General features: G+C 39.4%; 1 protein-coding gene across 1 annotated transcript in view; it reads left to right on the plus strand.

Moving 5' to 3' along the window:
- spega (striated muscle enriched protein kinase a) overlaps nt 1-19,537 on the plus strand; it is a 56,496-nt gene extending 36,959 nt beyond the window's left edge. The window contains exons 16-42 of the mRNA XM_079263950.1: nt 1,109-1,338; nt 1,515-1,634; nt 1,721-1,825; nt 2,343-2,549; nt 2,632-2,755; nt 3,867-4,039; nt 4,502-4,614; nt 4,699-4,867; nt 5,227-5,326; nt 6,854-7,054; nt 7,436-7,493; nt 7,578-7,655; nt 7,755-7,927; nt 8,066-8,092; nt 8,188-8,340; nt 8,469-8,511; nt 8,606-8,671; nt 8,834-11,534; nt 11,621-11,791; nt 12,773-12,895; nt 13,392-13,556; nt 14,927-15,533; nt 15,945-16,184; nt 16,372-16,595; nt 17,142-17,217; nt 17,748-17,897; nt 18,091-19,537. Of these exons, the coding sequence (XP_079120076.1) occupies nt 1,109-1,338; nt 1,515-1,634; nt 1,721-1,825; nt 2,343-2,549; nt 2,632-2,755; nt 3,867-4,039; nt 4,502-4,614; nt 4,699-4,867; nt 5,227-5,326; nt 6,854-7,054; nt 7,436-7,493; nt 7,578-7,655; nt 7,755-7,927; nt 8,066-8,092; nt 8,188-8,340; nt 8,469-8,511; nt 8,606-8,671; nt 8,834-11,534; nt 11,621-11,791; nt 12,773-12,895; nt 13,392-13,556; nt 14,927-15,533; nt 15,945-16,184; nt 16,372-16,595; nt 17,142-17,217; nt 17,748-17,897; nt 18,091-18,328 (6,835 nt within the window). The 3' untranslated portion in view covers nt 18,329-19,537. The remainder of the gene's footprint in view (nt 1-1,108; nt 1,339-1,514; nt 1,635-1,720; nt 1,826-2,342; nt 2,550-2,631; nt 2,756-3,866; nt 4,040-4,501; nt 4,615-4,698; nt 4,868-5,226; nt 5,327-6,853; nt 7,055-7,435; nt 7,494-7,577; nt 7,656-7,754; nt 7,928-8,065; nt 8,093-8,187; nt 8,341-8,468; nt 8,512-8,605; nt 8,672-8,833; nt 11,535-11,620; nt 11,792-12,772; nt 12,896-13,391; nt 13,557-14,926; nt 15,534-15,944; nt 16,185-16,371; nt 16,596-17,141; nt 17,218-17,747; nt 17,898-18,090) is intronic.
- Nucleotides 19,538-19,815: the final 278 nt, after the last annotated feature.

Consider the following 19,815-nt stretch of genomic DNA (forward strand, 5'->3'; position numbering starts at 1 on the left):
TATTAGGAGAGGAATGTTGTCTAATGTAGAATTCTAGCTACTGTAGTTCTATGTCTTCTACTTTGGGTTTAATGATGAAGCAGATGTTTTAAGATGGTGAAACTTCTGGATTACAGGTAGATCAGTCCAGCACCCAAACTCTGCTAAGCAGGGGTGTAGCTAGACTTTTATTCATGGTGTGGCCAGAGGTGGGAAAGACATTTTTTTTCAGGGAGGCCATATACAAAGATAGGAAAACCTGTTCCTCTAATAACACATTCGCATACACAGCATATTAAATTCATAATTGTTCATGGAAACGTAAGTTGATTGTTTTGCATGCAGTGATTTCCATGATGCAACCATGCTTGTTTTTCATGCACCCGAGGATCTGAAGGTCATGATTATCCATTCTGAGATGCACATAGATAAACTGATTCTGCTGATATATTTTATTGTCTAGATTAGCAGTTCTTAAACTGCGGTTTGGGACCCCCATGGAGGTCGTGAGCTCATTTCAAGGGGTCGCTAGATAATTGTAAAAAAGAAGATGAACATATATATAGCTTACGTTTATCAAATAAATTTGGGATTTTTACTCTGGTGCTCAAATAAATCTGTGGAATTAGCAGATTTAGGTTATTGCAAAAATAAACAATGATATTAAAAATTTGAATTTGACATTATTTGTGCAAGAGAAGCAGATTTTGCAAATGCCCGCATGTATTATCTTGAGAGTTGTGGCTCAAAAACTTTGAAAGCCACTGGTCAAGATTAAGGAATATAATCTGCGGAACATGCACCACTATTTGTACTTCTAAGAGACTCTGTCTCTCTAAAGTGCTTTTTTATACCAAGTAATGTCACTAACAAATTCCTGTTACCAACTAAACTGATTAATCGTAACAAGTTCCTGCAACTGCTTCTTGTTAGTACCACGAGCAATTCCACTCTTCCAAGATTTGTTATGGCTTCTATTTTCTATTAAATATGCTTTCATGAGATTTTCAAATCATTGCATTGTGTTTTAGCATATGTCTTTGCACGTTTAGGTCATAAAAGGTCAAATTTCTGCAAGATTTAGTGTAATGAAATCAAGCAAACTTATCTATCTTCATTGTTCCTCCAGGTCAAAGTTAGAAAAGATGCCATCTATCCCTGAGGAGCCTGAGATGCTGGAAAATGAGATGGAGCGAAGAACCATGCCAGACTTCCTTAAACCTCTTGCTGATGTGGAAGTAATAGAGGGAAAGGAGACAGTGTTGAAATGCAAAGTGGCGGGCCTGCCTTATCCAACCATTGCCTGGTACCACAATGGCAAACGCATTGAGAGCAGTGAAGAACGCAAAATGACTCAGTGTAAGCAGGCCACACAGACACAAAACAAAGCAAAGACTTCTTGGGACAGGGAAATGGTGAATAACTTGTGTGTGTGTGTGTGTGTGTGTGTGTGTGTGTGTGTGTGTGTGTGTGTGTGTGTGTGTGTGTGTGTGTGTGTGTGTGTGTGTGTGTGTGTGTGTGTGTGTGTTTTCCAGACAGGGATGTCCATAGTCTTGTCATTCGGAGCGCTTGTCATGCTCATGGAGGTGTCTACAAAGCCGTAATCTCCAACAAAGTGGGCAAAGCAGCCTGCTATGCTCATCTGTATGTCACAGGTAGGAATGCAGACAGGCAGCTTGATGTTAGAGTTGATAAATATACTTACAATGTCCTAAACTTGTGCGTATGTATTTGAAAATAGATATTGTTCCTGACCCACCTGATGGTCCTCCAGTGATCGAGGCCATTACAGGGAAAACTATAAGCCTCAGCTGGAAGAGACCAAAGAGACTTGACTCTTCATTAGGTGGGTTCTTTGCTGCATGTTTCTCTCATACCTTTTTCATTCTTTGGTGAATGACAATGGTATCCAACGTTGGTCCTCGACGGCTGATGCCCTGCAGGTTTTCAATGTATCCCTGTTCCAACACATCTAGATTACATTAAATGCATCCAACAGCCTAAGAAGTTCATAACAATGACAGGAAAACCTTCAGGATTGTGGCTCTCTAGGACCAGACACTTCTAGTATATGACGTCCTGTTCAGTTTCTTCAAAGGAAAAAACGGCTACTCAAGTATCTCAAGGTTTTGTTGTTGTTGTTTTTTTTTAAATCAAAACAGGTTTAAATGTAATTTGCATAAAACACTTTCAGAGAAACAGTATTTATAACACTCACGACTGAAGCTTTTTTTTCTGGGACGTTTTCTGGCCTCTTGGGATCTTATCTTATCATCACGCGTTTGAAAATAAAACAAAGTTCTTTTCTTCGTATAGGTCCTTAGGCACGTCATCCAGACTAATAGCAGCATGTGTACTTGCAGATGCCAGCTCTCTGCTGTATTTGGTCCAGCAGCAGCCTCTGGGCTCTATCCAGTGGTCTGTTGTGGCGTCTAACCTGAAGGAGACAAACTACACTGTCACCTCCTTGTCCAAGGGAGTCCGTTATGCTTTCAGAGTCCTAACATCCACTGGGAAGACACTGAGCAAACCATCACCCTCCACTGATCTGGTCCAGCTGCTGGACAGAGGTAGACAGACCCACCGACAGAAATCTAAGAAGATAAATAGTACATTTCCTACGTGACTTTTTCACATGTTTTACTTCTTTAGGGCCATATTTAAGGAAAGCGCCAGTTATTTTGGACAAACCTGACATTGTGTATGTGGTGGAGAATCAGCCTGCAAGCATCACCATCACGCTGAACCATGTGCATGCAGTTGTCACCTGGAAAAGGTCAGCTTTTGTGCTTAAAAGAGTTTAGTTTCTTTTATAAAAAAAAAAAAAAAAAGCACAAGATTAGTATAATTATCTTCAGGTTTGTGTACAAATTGGTGTTGGAGTTACTCATTTTGAATCATAAAAACATTTGCTCATAGATTTATTTACAATTTTTTGGTTTGAACAGCTTTGAGGATTTTACATAAACCTGTATCAGATAAAGGCAGACATGTTTTAAACATAGGGGAGTTCAAGCTTTGGTTAAATATTTAAGTTTTTTTTCTTTAAATGCATTTTTTAAAATTCACTTGTGTTCTTTCAAAATGTAGTATAACAGGAATGTGCATAGCCAAGTTAATCAGTTATGTAACAGCTGAAGTACAGAGGCAATGTGTCATCACACACTTTACTTCCATAAAACAAATTCCTCCAAAAGAAATCTCTGAGGAGCTGAATCCCGCTACTTTTTTTTTTTTTTAAATCTGTTTTTCTATTCATCGGTGGGCTGTTTACACAAATTGGAACAGAACATGTTAATATACTTGCAGTTTCCTAACCTCTACAGATAACGAGTTTAGATCTAAAGACTCGGGGCTAAGAAACACTGCTGTGCAGTGGTTTATGCTGCTTTGATTAAATTTAGCATCTTTGGTTCTAGCATGTGTTCCCTGTGGAGCTTTGCAGTTTCTTACATGAAGGATTTGGTCTTTATCTGCAGGGTGCGCAAAATCAAATAGTTTTTGTCACATGTAAAGATTCTCAGTCATAATTCATAATATTATATATATATATATATATATATATATATATATATATATATATATATATATATATATAATATGCAATATGCAATAACTTTATAAACTTGTGATACAGTTAATTATATATTTATGCATTTAATGGGAATTTTAATTCATCAATGACACATTAAATGAATTAATGATGTATCTAATTAATACATTGTGCCACTTTTACTCCCTTATATGAGTGTGCAAGTATTGTTGTTAATTAAAACTGTATAGGATCTGTAAGCATGATTAAATGTAGTAAAACTGGATAAGTGACTGTGGAGAGGGCTGAATATCTTGCTTCTGGCTCCATCATGTTGTGTTTCTGTCATCCCCAGGAGGGGTGTGGTTTTGGTAAACAGACCAGGAATGTTTGAGATGAGCATGCCAGATGACGATCAACACACTCTGAAGCTACAGCGGGTTAGGAGCACCGACGTCGGCCAGCTGGTGGTCACGGCCAGCAACCAGTTTGGCAGCGACCTCTGTATGCTTCAGCTGGCAATGGCAGGTCAGTTCAGGCACAACACCACAAGATAAATTTAGCATTTTACTGAGAATTTTAAGAACTTACTACTTACTACAGACAGCAGTACATACAGCAACAAGACAAGCTGCTTGTCAGTCAATATCTTCAGTTACCAATGAATTTAAATGAATATAAACTTTAAAACAACTTCTCCAAAAATGACTTTAGTGTTTTGAAATGAACCAAGTGCTGCTACTATTACTCAAATGATTACAGTATCTTTTTATATCCATTTGGAAGATCTAAGTGAGAATATCTTCATGACTTGTTGCAGATAGTAAAGATATACACAGTTTTTTTTTAGTTTTTTTTTTATTTAATAATAGAAATTTTATCATTTATAGTTTGTAAGTGGAAACTGGATAAGCATGGCAATTATTACTTCAATCCAATACAGATAATTTTTTAAATCATAATGAATATTTACCCTTTATGCTTCGATAGTTGCTCCTAAGTTTGAAAGCATCATGGAGGATGTGGATGTGAATGTTGGTGAAACATCTCGTCTGGGTGTTGTAGTCGAAGGGAAGCCAGATCCAGACATTCTGTGGTATAAGGTATTATCTTCAATCGTGTGGCAAAATCTCGACCCAAGTTTTAAACATCAGTAAGCTTAGGGGTTTCTATTGCCTCTGTTTTAGGATGACATCCTTCTCTCTGAGAGCAGCCACTTCACTTTTGTGTACGATGATCCTGAGTATTCCCTTGTCATCCTCAATGCTCAACCGGAGCACTCTGGTGTGTACACCTGCACTGTCAAGAACCTGGCCGGGTCCAACTCCTGCAAGGCTGAGCTCACAGTTCACACAGGTTTGCAGTAAAACATGGATGCTGCTTCGTGCACAAACACCGTCTGCATGCAGACAGATTCAGCAAAGTTTAATACATTTAATGAAAGGGAAAAAATAAGAAAAGTTCGGAGAAGTAGCATCTTTTTAAGAAGTTTCTTTTTAAATAATTTACCATTTAATTAGCTCTGTTATTGAACATACCAGTGTAAACTAGTTGTTATTGAAAATCACACTTAAAATCTGCAACATATGGGCAGGACCACAAGGTGTTTTTAAACTACAGTATGAAGCCATCTGTCACTATGCTGGCACACGTTTACTGCCAAACACACAAACACAAAATTTTTTTAAAAGATCCTCTGCTTGTGCTCCCTTCAGAGCAAAAAGAAGCAGCTGAGCCAATGGAGGACGAGGGGACCATTTTGAGAAAGATGAGGCGTTTGACAGATTATTACGATATCCACAAAGAGATTGGGAGGTGAGTGTGTATGTGCAGCCAGACACTCATACTGCCTCGCATTGCTCAGTCGCAGCAAGGACGCTGATGCTTGTGGCTGTTTGAGTGCTCAGGGTCGGGCTGTGGGAGGAGATGGCGTGGGAGGGGTTGCACCTGCTTAACAATGGCAGACAGAAACAAGAGATGACTCACCAGCCTAAGTGGAGTGAATCCATTAGACGACAGATGATTTGTTTTCGTCCGTCTCATTGGGACAGACATTAGGGCATTGAAATAGGAAAAAACGGAAGATAAGAAGAGAAATCTGATTTCCCTCAAAAGGAAAAAGGAACAAATTTGGAAGGAAGTTCAGGTTGTTTTCTTTCCCCACTATGGTGGAAAAACAGCCCAAGGAAAGGTAATAATACAATTTGCTCTCCAAAAAGAAAAACAATTTAATAAATTAGAAGGAAATGCAAAACTGCCTGCTCAAGATTTTCATTTTTTTATTCAACTCCAATTAAAAACAATGGGCTCTACATTTTCTACAATCTGTAGAAATATATATATATATATATATATATATATATATATATATATATATATATATATATATATATATATATATATATATATATATATACTACCAGTGTGACAATAATAGAATAGAATAATAGATTAAATATAATAATAGAATAATAACAATAATAGAAAAGAATAAAGTCATTCTGTTCTATTCTACAGTCATTTAGCAGACACTTTTATGCAACGTGACTTTAAGCAGTTACAAGTGTGAAAGACTGTTGCTGGTCATGCTTTACATACAGACAGTAGTTGTGTGTTAATTTGAATTACGTAGCCTTATGAACTTACTTTGTTAGGTTATGAAAATCATTCTAAAAGACCCTTTTTCTTTCGGGCTTTGTAAGCCCTTCCTCATCAGCCAGCAAAGAATAATCTTACATTAAAAAATGAACAAAATAAAAAAAAAAACTAGCAACAGATTATTTGATACAGTATTTTATAGCATGGTCAGTGATAATTCTAATGCCAAATAGTGTGCATCATTTTGGTATATACTCACACATAGTTTGGCAAGTTAAATCACTCTTGTATCACTCTCTTACTTGCATCACCATAGCAACGTTTTGATCAATTGGTTCAGATGAGCTGGATTTTGACAGGTGAATGAGAAAAACTCTCAGTAGCTTGACAACAGTTATTTTGCCTAAAAACTACATTGATACCAACATAAAATAGTTCTTATACTTTAGCATATTTATCAAGTTTGGCAAAAAGAAATAAATATTTGTTATAAAATGTTTACCGTGTTGGATCATGGTATGAGTGGATTAAACTACGCAGATCTGTGCATTTGACGGTCATAATGTGGAAGAAGTCATGGTGCACATTGTGGTATTCTATACTCTGCGTTGCGCATTAAAACCGTGTAATGCACAGCTCCTTGTGGTTTAATCCTTATATTATGCTGTAGCTGTAATTAAAAATAAAAGAACATTGAAAGAATGAGAAACTAACAACGTCATTGCTGTGTGATTGCTCGTGCAGGGGGGCCTTCTCCTATGTGAAGAGGGTGACAGTCAAGAAGGGAAAGACTGAATTTGCAGCCAAATTTATCTATGCTCGGGGGAAAAGGAAGGCCGTGGCCCTCAGAGAGATGGATCTGCTGTCTGAGCTGGACAATGAGAGGATTCTCTATTTCCATGATGCTTTTGAGAAGAAGAATGTAGTGGTGCTCATCACCGAGTTGTATCCTTCATTTACACTCTTGTTCTATGTGATTAAGATGTTTTATCTGTAAATCTTGCTTTGTGTGTTTCCAAATGTTATTTAAAAGTAAAATAAAAGGTCGTTTTTGATCTGCTGCATTGCCTCATTACAATTTGCTTTATTGCAAAACAAAATGCATCCAAACCATTGATCCTCACGTTGACTGCAGTTCCCTGGAGGCATGAATGAAGAACCCCAGTTTTTCCTCTCTGACTCATTGCTGCTGAGTGGCATTAGTAAGCAGTGGGATGTGTGGGAGTTTTTCTTATTTATAATTCATTTTTCATGCTCCTACCACTTGGATTATGCAGTCAAGTTGCATCTCTGTTGAATTTCTTTCTTCTTAACTATTGTGTGAAGATGTCACGAGGAACTGCTGGAGAGAATGGCCAAGAAAACAACCGTCATGGAGCTGGAGGTTTGTATGCTTCTACTAACTGCACTGCGCCGACATTATGTAACATGACTTGATCATTTCATCCACTTACATTTTCCACTGCAGATCCGCAATGGCGTTCAGCAGGTTTTAGAGGGTCTACGTTATCTTCACCAAAAAAGTATTGCTCACCTCGATATAAAGGTATCACTGCAACCGAATACTTTTACAAATATAGATATTTTTTTCCTGTTAAAATCTGCCAGGGTACCAAAACTTGTGTTTGTGTGAACCTACTTCCAGCCTGAAAACATCTTAATGGCAAATCCAGGGAGTGACCATATTCGTATTTGTGACTTTGGAAATGCCATAAAAATGGAACCTTCAGAGGAGTACTACTGCAAATATGGCACCCCTGAGTATGTTGCACCAGAGATTGTTAACCAAACTCCCGTTTCCACAGCAACAGACATCTGGTAAGCCACCTGTTCCCTAGCGTGGACAAGTGACTCCACACTGCATGCACTGCTCTGTTTTGGCAACAAATTAAATGTCCATTTTGAATTATTTTATATTATTCCTGAGACTACACTCTTTGTCATGTTCTCCCATAGGCCTGTTGGGGTAATTACTTACCTCTGGTAAGTTATATAATTTCGATATATTCTAACAAAACTGGAACATGAACATCTCCGTAGAAGTAATTGATTGGTTTCTTGGATCATTTGTATTCCAGCCTAACTGGGGTGTCTCCCTTTGCTGGTGAGAATGACCGAGCCACTGCCCTCAACATCAGAAACTACAACGTGGCTTTTGAAGAGAGCATGTTTTCCGACTTCTGCAGAGAAGCAAAGGGATTTGTCATCAAGCTTTTAGTGGTGGACAGACTGTAAGTGTCTTATTGACTCATGTAACATAAAAAGACACATTTAGTTGTATCGACTATAATTCCAGACTGAGCATAAGTGAGCCTGAACTTTTAAATGAATCATTAATACATTATTTCTCCTCTTGTAGGAGGCCTAGCGCCATTGAATGCCTTCGTCATCCTTGGTTCAAGGTGAGCAATTATTTAGTAAATGTACCTGTCGGCTTCAAACCTTCATCATCATTTATATCTTAGGGTAATGGCTATGCCCCTGTTTGTCTCACAGTCACCTACAAATAAAATCATCAGCACAGCTATGCTGAAGCAGGTTCTCTCCAGAAGGCGATGGCAGGTAAGCAATGACGATGGAGGCATTTTAAAACCTGTGTGTTTGGCCAGAAATGGGCAATTAATTGATAGAATCAATTTTCCAGATCAGAACTGATCAGATGTAACAATAAAACCTGCCTGGAAATGAAATAATCTCACATTTTTGTATGCCAATTTTTCTCAGCGTTCCCTTATCAGCTACAAATCCAAAATGGTGATGCGGTCCATCCCAGAGCTCCTGAATGACTCATCCAATCACGTCTCAATTGCCGTGGCTCGGCATTTAAAAGAAGGTTCCCCACCGCCCTCCTCTTCCTCAGACTCGGATGCAGATGTAGATGAGCTTCCCTTTATTCCTATGCCACTATCCATGGTTTTCTCTGGCTCTAGGGTCTCGCTTAATGAGATCACAGGTGATGAAGAAGCCAAGCGGCTGAGTGTTGTGTCTGAAGGACTAAGGAAAAAAGATAGCGTGGGTGTGGCAGACGCTAAGGGAGGGGCTGGCAAAGACATGACAGGTGAACAGGAAACCCCAAATGAGGAAAGAAAGGGAAAACGAGGAGCTCTTCAGAAAGGATCAAGTGTAGAGTCTGATGAATCCCAAACAAAAGCCAGAAGAGCTACCATGAGGAGGGGTAGCTCTGCTGACTCAGCTCTGCTTCTCTACATTGACCCAGAAGATGGAAATGCAGCTGGGGATTCAGAGGGAAGTAGCAAGGCCCTGAAAAAGGCAGTTTCTATGGAGCTCCCAAATCGCAGCCCAAGCCCTGGGGCTACAAAGTTAAGCCAAGAAGATTATGCTCTAAAACTAGAACTGATGAGACAGCGACTGCTCAGGGGAGGAAACGTCGATAAAAAGATGAGTGGCCTTCGAGGGCCATTGTTTGAAACACTTGGCATTGATGATGAGAGGCAGACAGGGTCGCTTGATCGGAATTTGAGGAGGTCTCGGACAGGGCCATCAACACTAACCAGGGCAGCATCTTCTGACACTCCTGGAGAGGACACACCGAAGACCAAAGTTTTCCGAAAAAGTGTTTCCTTCACTCAGGGCGATTCTGAGCCAATGCCCCTGCACCGCAGGTTTGGAGCCCCCTTAAAAATTCCATCTGTGGGCAATGCTAGCACAGAATCGAAGACGCTCCAGGAGGCAACTTCCATGTCTGCTCTGACAGAACAGGCAACACTGGAGTCCTCATCTGAGTCACCTCGAGACAGAGTTTCCTTTCTATTCCCAGCACCAAGAAAAATGGACCAACAACCAAACCAATTCAATGTGAAAGAAAATGAGGATCTAGATGTTATAACAGGGAAAAAGACCAAAACTCAGTTAGAACAGGGAGATAAAGCTGAATCTGAGTCTCGATCCCCTTCTGTTATTACACCTATAATTGTAATAGAGGAGGATGATGAAGCCGATGAAAGCAAAGACAATCATGGTTTACATACAAATAAAATGGAAACACAAGATGAGAAAACATCGCAGAGTAATAAACAATCATTTACATATGCAGGAATAAGTCAAGTTGTTGCAGTGCCATCTCAAAAATCTGCCAAGGTCCAATCCAAAGACCTCACTGCTAAAGCTCAGCCAAGTGATGAAACATCTCCTGAGAAATCTGTCTCACCTGAGCATCCAGCAGTTTTTGCCAAAATAGCAACTGGTTCTGTTTCCTCATCATCAAACCCCGATCTTCCCACAACCCCTCGCCAGCCTCTGCTCAGAACAGACATCAAAGACATTGACTCAGAGGAGGTCTTTGAAGCCAGGTTTAAGAAGCGGGAGTCATCTTTGACCCGTGGCCTCCGTAAACTGACCAGAAACAAATCAGAAGAAAAATCTCCCATTTTAAGCCGCAAAGCGGTTGAAGGGGGGGAGGAGATTTACAGACCAGGGCCAAGGGGAGCACCACTTGAAATGGTATCTAAAGAACTAGCACAGAAATCCAAATCTGTTCAAGATTTAAGAGAAGTAGATCAGGACACAGGCCTTGGTCTAATTGGAAGGTTGTCCTTGCGAGGTAAGCGGTCAACATCCACAGAGAAGAAGGGGGAAAAAACGAGGGAGGAAAAGCAAGCAAATGTGCAGGAAACTGCAGTGAATAAGAGAGTTTCATGGGCTTTTGGACGCAGTAAGTCTCTGGATACAAAAGAGCTGAACAGTGCTGGGCTCCAGAGGCAGCCAGATGAGAAGGAGCAAAGAAAACCGGAGGAGACATCAGTTTCTGCAATGAGACGCAAGTTTGAATCTAAAGTGGCAGGAATCTCTGCCAAAATAAGGACTCACTCAGAGGAGAGGAAGGCTAAAGAAACTGGAGGGAGCCAGAAAGAGCTGGCTCAGAAGGATATAAATAAGGTCTCAGAGTCCCCGGTCCTGGCAATGCGGCATAAGTTTGAGAACAAAGTAGCAGGAATATCCACGAAAATCCGCAGCCAGTCAGAAGAAAGAAAAGGAGAAGCAGAGAGCAAGAGCACACCACTGTTTGCTCGCCACCGCCATTCCCAATCTGAGGGCCGTGGACTTGGAATGGGCATCCCTGAGAATCAGCTAGCAAAACAAACGGGCACAGCAGCATCCAAGGACTCCATTGAATCCACATCAAGCATCCATTCCGAAAAAGCCTCAGAGAGTGAAAGACGATCGCGGTGGGACAGGTGGGGCTTAACGAGGGGTAAAAGAGACAAAACCCCTGTGCAATCTGATTTGCCCTCAACTGCCCCCAAAGAAGAGAACTTGACAAGCCAACAGTTTAATCGCTCAGCTTCAGATTTTGCTCCAGTGTTTCACATCAAACTGAAAGACCATGTCTTATTAGAGGGGGAAGCTGTCACTCTCAGCTGCCTTCCAGCTGGGAGTCCACATCCGGAAATATCCTGGATTAAAGGTAACCTAAATGTAGCTACGACGGATTTGTGAAGGTTAAACTCATTCAAACTCTGCTGCTAAATATTTCACGTTTCTGTGTTTCAGATCGGAAACCATTGGAGTTGACTGACGATAGGATCAACCTGATCTCCCACCCAGATGGCAGGCAGCTTCTTACAATCCAGAAATCCATCCACAGGGATGCTGGTGTTTATGAATGCGTAGCCACCAATCCCATTGCGACAATCAATACCTCCTGTACGCTCTCTATAGCTTGTAAGTACTCTTCCTGTTTTCACCCACAGCAATGTCAGTACTGGTTTGGAGTTAATTTGTTACGATGTGGTTTGGAGAAAATGGGAATAGGGGACTTCTTACATCTGTGCTGCAAATACAGTGATTTCTTCTCTCAAAAGAGCAGCTGCTCATTTGCCTTTCAAAGATATACATAATTTCCCTCATTTCACATTTGTGTGATTGGATTTTAATTGCACTGGGAATCGTGTGAATATATATGCAACTAAAATGAATATTAATGTCAACAGATTAGGTTTACAGCAGATTAAGTAGATTTTTGGCTTTTCTCATATTCATTATCAAATAAGAGCAAATTAGGTTTTTTGCAGTTGTGTGCTGATGATTGAAATCAGCTGTGACGGTTCTTATCAAGCATTCAGTCATGCTTTTGCACACAGTGTATAATGAAAGCAGCATTTTATTTATTTTATTATAAGAGGTTATATGCTTCACTAGAAATATTAACCTTTTTTATGATGATTGTATTTGAACTCCCTGTCATGGTTTTAGACATGCCGCCTTACTTATATATCCTATTATTTATTGATAATTAGGCAGAGTATATCTAGGAAAAATAATTACCTCATCTGAATTCTTGGTTTCTTCATTGTAGTTTGTCGTTGCATAACCTAAAATGCATTTAGAAAATAAGGAGTCACATGATTTCCAATTTGTATTTTAAGGAGTGATTTACTCTTTAACTGCTGAGACAGAAATTACAAACAAAAACTGAGTTGCGACACTCAAAAGAATCTACAAAATCTTATTATTCTCATACTGAAGCTGAAAGGTGAGAGGCTATGAGCAACAACAAGGTTAAGCATTACATGCACAATCCCTTAAAAGCATGATTATATTTAAAAAAAGAATATTACTCATATATTGTTGAATATGTATTGTATATATTTTTAGGGTTTTTCTCAAGTTTTTTCCATTTTATTCCCCCATTTGCTACTCAAGGTGTCCCAAAACGACCAGGAACGCCTGAAGTAGCTCAGACTTACAACAACACAGCCCTGGTGTTGTGGAAGCCAGCGGACACTAAATCCGCATGCAGCTACACTCTGGAGAAAAAAGCAGAAGGTGAGAGAGTTTCAGAAAAAAAAAAAAAAAAAGAATAGTGTAATTCTTTATTCAGACTGTAATCCTTTTTAAACTACATTATCTTAGTCTAATACTGACATGATGCTTGACATAAGGGCAAAACTATATTCAATTAAATCAAGCTTTGAGGAGGAAATAGCTTTTGTATAGATGCACATCATGTGACTACCTTATGTGTTAATTAATTTTTTTTTTTTTTTTTACCAAGTTTTCAAAAGAAATAAGATATAATTTTCAGCAGTAAGCTCAGTCTTGAGCTCACTTTGAATCCACTTTTATGTCCAAATGACTTCCTTATGCGCTTTCCAACATTGCCATCTAGTGTTTCAATTGTGAACTGCAAGATGCTTGGTATTCATAGTAGAGCAAATAAATGAACAAAGAAAATTAGGCATTATTTATTTTATCTATTTATTTAATTAATTTACTGTTTAAAAGTCTTTTTTAACATGATTATCCTTTCATTCTTCTGCAGGTGATTCTAACTGGGTCACAGTATCTACTGGAATTGTGGATTGCTACTACAATGTCACTGACCTGCCACCAGGTGGCGTCTTTAAGTTTCGAGTGTCATGCGTCAACAAGGCCGGACAGGGTCCTTACAGCAACTGTTCTGCTCCAGTCAACCTGGACTCAACAGGTAATGCCAATAAGCGGCCCACCTGAACAAGATTACAAATAGGCAGAAATCCTTTTGATATAATACATTCCAGACAGAAACGCTAAAAATACAAAGGAGAGTTGATTGAGACATGGCCATTAAGTTAATTACATAAAACTGGAGTGTCCAGCTCTGATCCTTGAATGCCACAATCCTGCAGGTTTCCCATGTATCCCTGCTCCAACACACCTGACTCAATTATTCAGTCATTGGCTGTACCTTTAGTGTAAGCCAGGTGTGTTGGAGGGATTTAGCCAAAACCTGCAGGTCAGAGGCCCTCCAGTACCAATCTTGGACACCCCTAACACAAAGCCCTAATGTCTTTAAAGAGATATAAAAAATGATCAACGCAAATTACCCAAACAAAATGATCTGGCAAGATAGCCATGAAGAGATGCAAATGGACAAATGTAACACATGCAAAAAGGTGGAGAATGTGGCTTTGAGAAATAATATGTATCACAAAACAAGCAGATATGTGTGCATGAGGAATGTCCATTATTAAGAGAGACAAATTTATTGTCAGGAGACTTGGAATATGTGCAAAGAAATGCACAATGCCCTATATCATGGCAGAGAATGCATCTTTTTTTTTTTCTTTGACAACATCAAACAGAGCTTTAAGGAAATACAAAATTATCAAAATGTAACAAACTTTAAAAAAATCTTAACAATGGCATGCATATAACCACAAAATCATGCAAAGCTGGACCTAAAACGATGGAAAAACATATAAAATGTGATACAAACAAGAAGGAATCCTGAATGGCTAAAACTGAAAAAGGCAAAATGACAAAAATAAGATTATAAACAACCATAAAGAGTAAAGAAAAAGGGTTGCAATGAAACAAAATAAATGAGTCACAAAATAATCAAGAAGAGACAAAGAACCTTAATGAAACCCAATATGACTAAACTGAATTCACCATTAATTGAATGAAGGATGAGAAAACCAGAACGAGCTGCACATAAACAAACAAAAAAAAAAAGATATGATGTGACATGAAAAACTCATTAAGAACAAAGCAGAGGAAAAACACATATTGACAAAGAGACCACACAGTACGGAAATGGTGCAAAACATTTGCATCAGTTGGAGATGAAAGGACTTTAAATCCTACATACAGGTATGTAGTGATCTTTGAAAAATGTATATCACCCATAAATGTATCTTCACTGATTCCTGTATGATAACTAAAAAATAGATGGAAGTGAATGAAATTTTAAAAATCTCATTTTCCATCTTCTGTGAAATAAAACAAAAACGTTTGAAAATATCCTCAAAACCAGATTTGTGTGGAAATGAAGCATACTGAGAAAATCCTCAAAGTATGTTATCTGTCACACAGCTGGAGGAGCTTCACCTGCCATCGCTGTTGTAAAGACAGTCCCAGCCCCTGAACCAGCCCAGAATTATGCTGCCAGGACAACTGTCTCCACTGTCCCCTCCACTGCCCCTTCTCCAACAGATGCTACAGTTTCCCCTCCAGCTGCATCCCCATATTCCAAAATGGTCATCACTCCCTCTCCTCCGTCCAGCCTTTCAAGTGAAGACACTCAAAAATCAAGCACCCCTCTTCTGTCTTCTCCCATCATCAAAGCCCCTCCATCCTTTGTCCTCCCCAAACCCCAGAGTCCAGTCAATGTGGTGACCCCTATGACTCAATCCCCACCTGTATCACCCCCACCTACTCTTGTAACCCCACCTCCAACACCCACAAAGCCAGCAGTGGCTGAAGTTCCGACCTACATCCCTACAAGCACAGCCACTGCTCGGGTGGCTCCGACTCCAGTGTCCTTCTCTCCACAAGTACTCCAGTCCTCCAGCCTCAGCCCCTTTGGAGAAGGAGCCAGTACCCCCACCAGAGGTACCCCGTCTGGACGCGCCACACCCTCCACTGCCCTACGACAGGGAATTCCACAGAAACCGTACACCTTCCTCGATGAGAAAGCGAGGTGAGACATATAAGGACCCTCTAGGTCAGCGATCCCCAGTCCTTGTCCTCCAGGACCGGTGTCCTGTATGTTTTCCAAGTCTCCCAGCTGCAACACACCTGATTCAAATCAGTATGTATTTAGCAGACATATGCAGAGCTTGTCTGAATCTAAGTCAGGTGTGTTCCATCAGGAACATTTGGAAAACCTGTAGGACACCAGCCCTTGAGAACCAGGGTTGGGGATCCCTGCTTGAGGTGACTGGTTGACCTTGACATTGCCATTTTTATTCATTTTTATTTGTTTAGATCAGAAGAAATACATGAAATATATATTCTTACATTTGAATTCATTGTAAATGACATTAAAGTACAGGATGAATCTTTGTTACCATTTGTTTGTAACAACGGACTTTGCATATTGTACGCTCAGGGGTCGATTCGGAGTGATTCGTGAGTGCAGGGAGAATTCGACGGGTAAAATCTACATGGCAAAGATCATTCCCTACAGCCAGGAGAGCAAGCAGGAAGTGCTGAAAGAGTACGAGATTCTGAAATCCCTTCACAATGAGAAGGTCATGGCTCTACACGAGGCCTACGTCACGCCGCGTTACCTGGTGCTGGTGGCAGAATATTGCACAGGCAAAGAGCTGCTGTACAGCCTCATAGACAGGTAGGATGTTGGGTTTGTGACTTCACACTAAAGACCACAGAGTCAGGGTCAACCTGTTTGGTGGGTTGTGAAATATTATTTAACCTGCTAAATTTTAAACTTTAAATTTAGATGAGAAGTCACAAGCACAGACAGCTGCTGATTTGGTATTCATAAACTAAGAGAAATAAATTTTCCCTCTCCAAAGGTTTCGTTACTCTGAGGATGATGTGGTGGGCTACCTGGTCCAGATTCTCCAGGCTGTGGAGTACCTCCACAGTCGCCGCATCCTCCATTTGGACCTTAAGCCTGACAACATCATGGTGACCAACCTCAACATTATTAAGATTGTGGACTTTGGCAGCGCTCAGAGTTTCAACCCCCTCAATCTGAAAGTCCAGGACTCCGGAGCAGGAACCCTAGAGTACATGTGTAAGGAGATGCACTCTGAAGCCATTTTCACACATAACTTAAGTCTGAATTAAATTGAAAAGGTGTAGGCCTGGTGGCATGTGAGAGGCGTCTTAAATACTTTATTGTGAGAACAACATGTAAAACATCCAGGAGATCAGATGTGGTTTGAATGTAGCAGCTAATCCTGCAGAGCATTAACAGCAAAACAAGGAATGTAAGAATACCGGTAAGAATGAATGATTCATATACTACATTGCTTTTCTCTCATTGTGGATGCTTTCCAATATAGCATTGATATGGTACAAAAAACAGTCAAGAAGACTCCTTTCTTATGCAAAAATAGTCATTTTCATAACGTTCTGCATTCTTGTTGATGCGTAGGTCATCTTGTTTCATGTTGTGAGAGCACCATCAATGAATCTTCCACTGTGAAGTACAACCATTGCAAAAGATTGTAACACAAAATTGTCCATGCGTTCGCCTGAAAACTTCAGTGTTTGTGTGTGAAATGGCTTGATACTACTTATTTTTCTTTTCTTTTATATATTTGCTTCTTTTGACAAGCTCCTGAGATGGTTAAGGGTGAAGTTGTTGGTCCTCCAGCTGATGTTTGGACGATTGGAGTTGTCACCTACATCTTGTGAGTTCATGCATTCATACAGTCTGTCAGTCAGTCATCCATTCAGGTTTTTTCTTTTGCTACTATTACAACCTCTCTGCGAAACATTGGAAATATCGGAGAGGTTTTTGTTCAGTCCAGTACACTGGCTTCAATTACAAAAATGGGTTGTTAATAGGAATGTTCAATATTGGCTTTTTTTACAGATATCCATTATGCCAATTTTGTCTAGTCTTAATTTTTTATACTGATATCAGCCAATATTTTTGGACAGAGCTGTACCAAACAAAACAAAAATATCTAAAACTATAGATGACATCGCTTATATTTTATCATTTTGAGTTAAAGAAGATGTAGCTAAAGAGTTTCATATATATGTGCATTTTGCATAAAAGCTGTCTTTCAAAAATAAAAACCAATATCGATATTTTCCGATGTTGCATTTCAATGTCGATATCTGCCAATAACATTGGCATGCTGATAAAAATTGGTTTTTAATATAGCAAATGTATTTCCTAAGTCTTATTTATTTTTTTTCCTGTTGCTACCAGGCTTAGTGGTCGGCTACCCTTTGAAGATAAAGACCCTCAACAAGTTGAATCCAAAATCCTGATTGCAAAGTTCGATTCCACAAAACTGTACACAAACGTGTCCCAAAGTGCCTCAGCCTTCCTCAAGAAGATGTTGAGCAGTTTTCCATGGTAACCTTCATCAATCATCAAGCACAATATGTATGTGTGTATGTGTGTATATGTATATATATATATATATATGTATATATATACACACACACACACACACACATATATATATATATATATATATATATATATATATATATATATAATATTTGTGTGTGTGTGTGTGTAATATATTGTATTATTGTGTTTTCAGGGCCCGCCCAACCACACGTGATTGCTTTACACACGCCTGGCTGCAGGACTCCTACCTGATGAGGCTCAGGAGGCAGACTCTCACCTTCACTTCGAGTCGACTCAAGGAGTTCCTGGTGGAACAACAAAGCCGTCGCACAGAGAGCGCCACCAAGCACAAGGTGCTGCTGCGCACATACCAGAACTCGCCCCGTACTCCCACTCTTGGGACTGCCCCACATTTTTCCAGCCCCAAGTGAGAGAAACGGTGGAAATGCTGGACAGACATGAGTTGGCAAAGTTGGATCTTCCCAAAAGAAAGCGAAATACCAGTTAAACCACTGCTGCTATGAGGCGCTGTTGGAGGCATTGAGACAAGCTACAGAGATATTGCTGAATTAGCACTGTTCCATGTGTTATTTTGGGAAAATTCAGTATTCAGCACCAGAAAAAAAACGGACTGTAGCAATGGGTCCAATGTAATTCAGAGCAACTCGTAAAGTGGCACTCAAGTGAAAGGACATAGGATGTTCTTTGGTTTTCCCTTGATTGCACAGTCACATTGTGAATTCTGAAATCGCACATTAATATTTGACTTTGAACGTTTTTAGTCTCCTCTCATGCACTATCAACTTGGAACATGTCACCATCCGTAGTTTTTCCTGCAGAACCTTGTTTATTTCACTCAGTTTAGTAGTTAACTCATGTGAATGTACCATCATTTTAGCTGCTAACTTATTTTTTTGCATTTAGTCGCATTTAAAATTTAAAACCAAAAATATAAATATGTTGTTTTGTTTTTCCTTTTGGAAATTTAACTTTTTCATGTTAATTTATTTGCATGTGTGTGTGTATGTATGTGCGTGTGTGTGCAAGCAGTTTTAAATCCATGTTTCAAATTAGTAGTGATGTAAAAAAAAATTCAATTATTGAGCATCTCTGTGATTGGTATCAAGAGTCACATGGTGAACTACTGTAGGGTGTGATAGGAATTTGTTGTGCAACTTCTTGTTCTATGGTTAATCCTAATTCTGAGACAACTAAGAGCAGTTCATAATGTAGATAATGATTTTTTCTTTTCTCTGAAAATTCCCACACACCACACACTAGCTGTCGTTTTTCTGTATTACATCGGTTGGTCTGGTTGCTCAGATCATGATCATCCAGTGAGTGCCTCAATCAGGTTAACATACACAATGTTGATCTTCTAAATGTATGTCCCTTGGCTTATAAAGCAGAAGTTTGATTACAGTGCTTGAACATTAGAAAGTGGTATGTTTGTACAGTATTTACATGAAATCCTTGTAATATTAGGAGTCTTGTGTATTGCTCTATCACAGTGTTCCTTTTATATGAATTTGGATGGTTGAAAATTTGGAAATGTACAAATTTGCGGTGTTCATATGTGTTGAAAAAAGTTGAACATGTTTTTATGAGATAGTATGTAATAAACTATTGATACAATTAGGAATAAACTTGAGTGAAATGTGGATTTTTAACTTAACACCTGCACTTTAGTTCCTAAATTTCTCCAGTTCTGGGACAAATCAAATCAGGAGTTTAAGTAAAAGGGTAAATGCAGGTAAAATCTGTTCTTACGAGGCTGCATAATAATGCAAGAGACATAACGTGTATTTGCAGAAACATTACATCTAAGATTTGTGTCATCGTGTTTACATGCAAAGGACCAATTAAATATAGGTGGAATCAAATAAGACGGAATATGTCAATCTCGGCCTCTGTTATC

The sequence above is a fragment of the Telmatherina bonti genome (genome assembly GCF_933228915.1).
Source record: "Telmatherina bonti genome assembly, chromosome: 24".
NCBI classification, from domain to species: Eukaryota; Metazoa; Chordata; class Actinopteri; order Atheriniformes; family Telmatherinidae; genus Telmatherina; species Telmatherina bonti.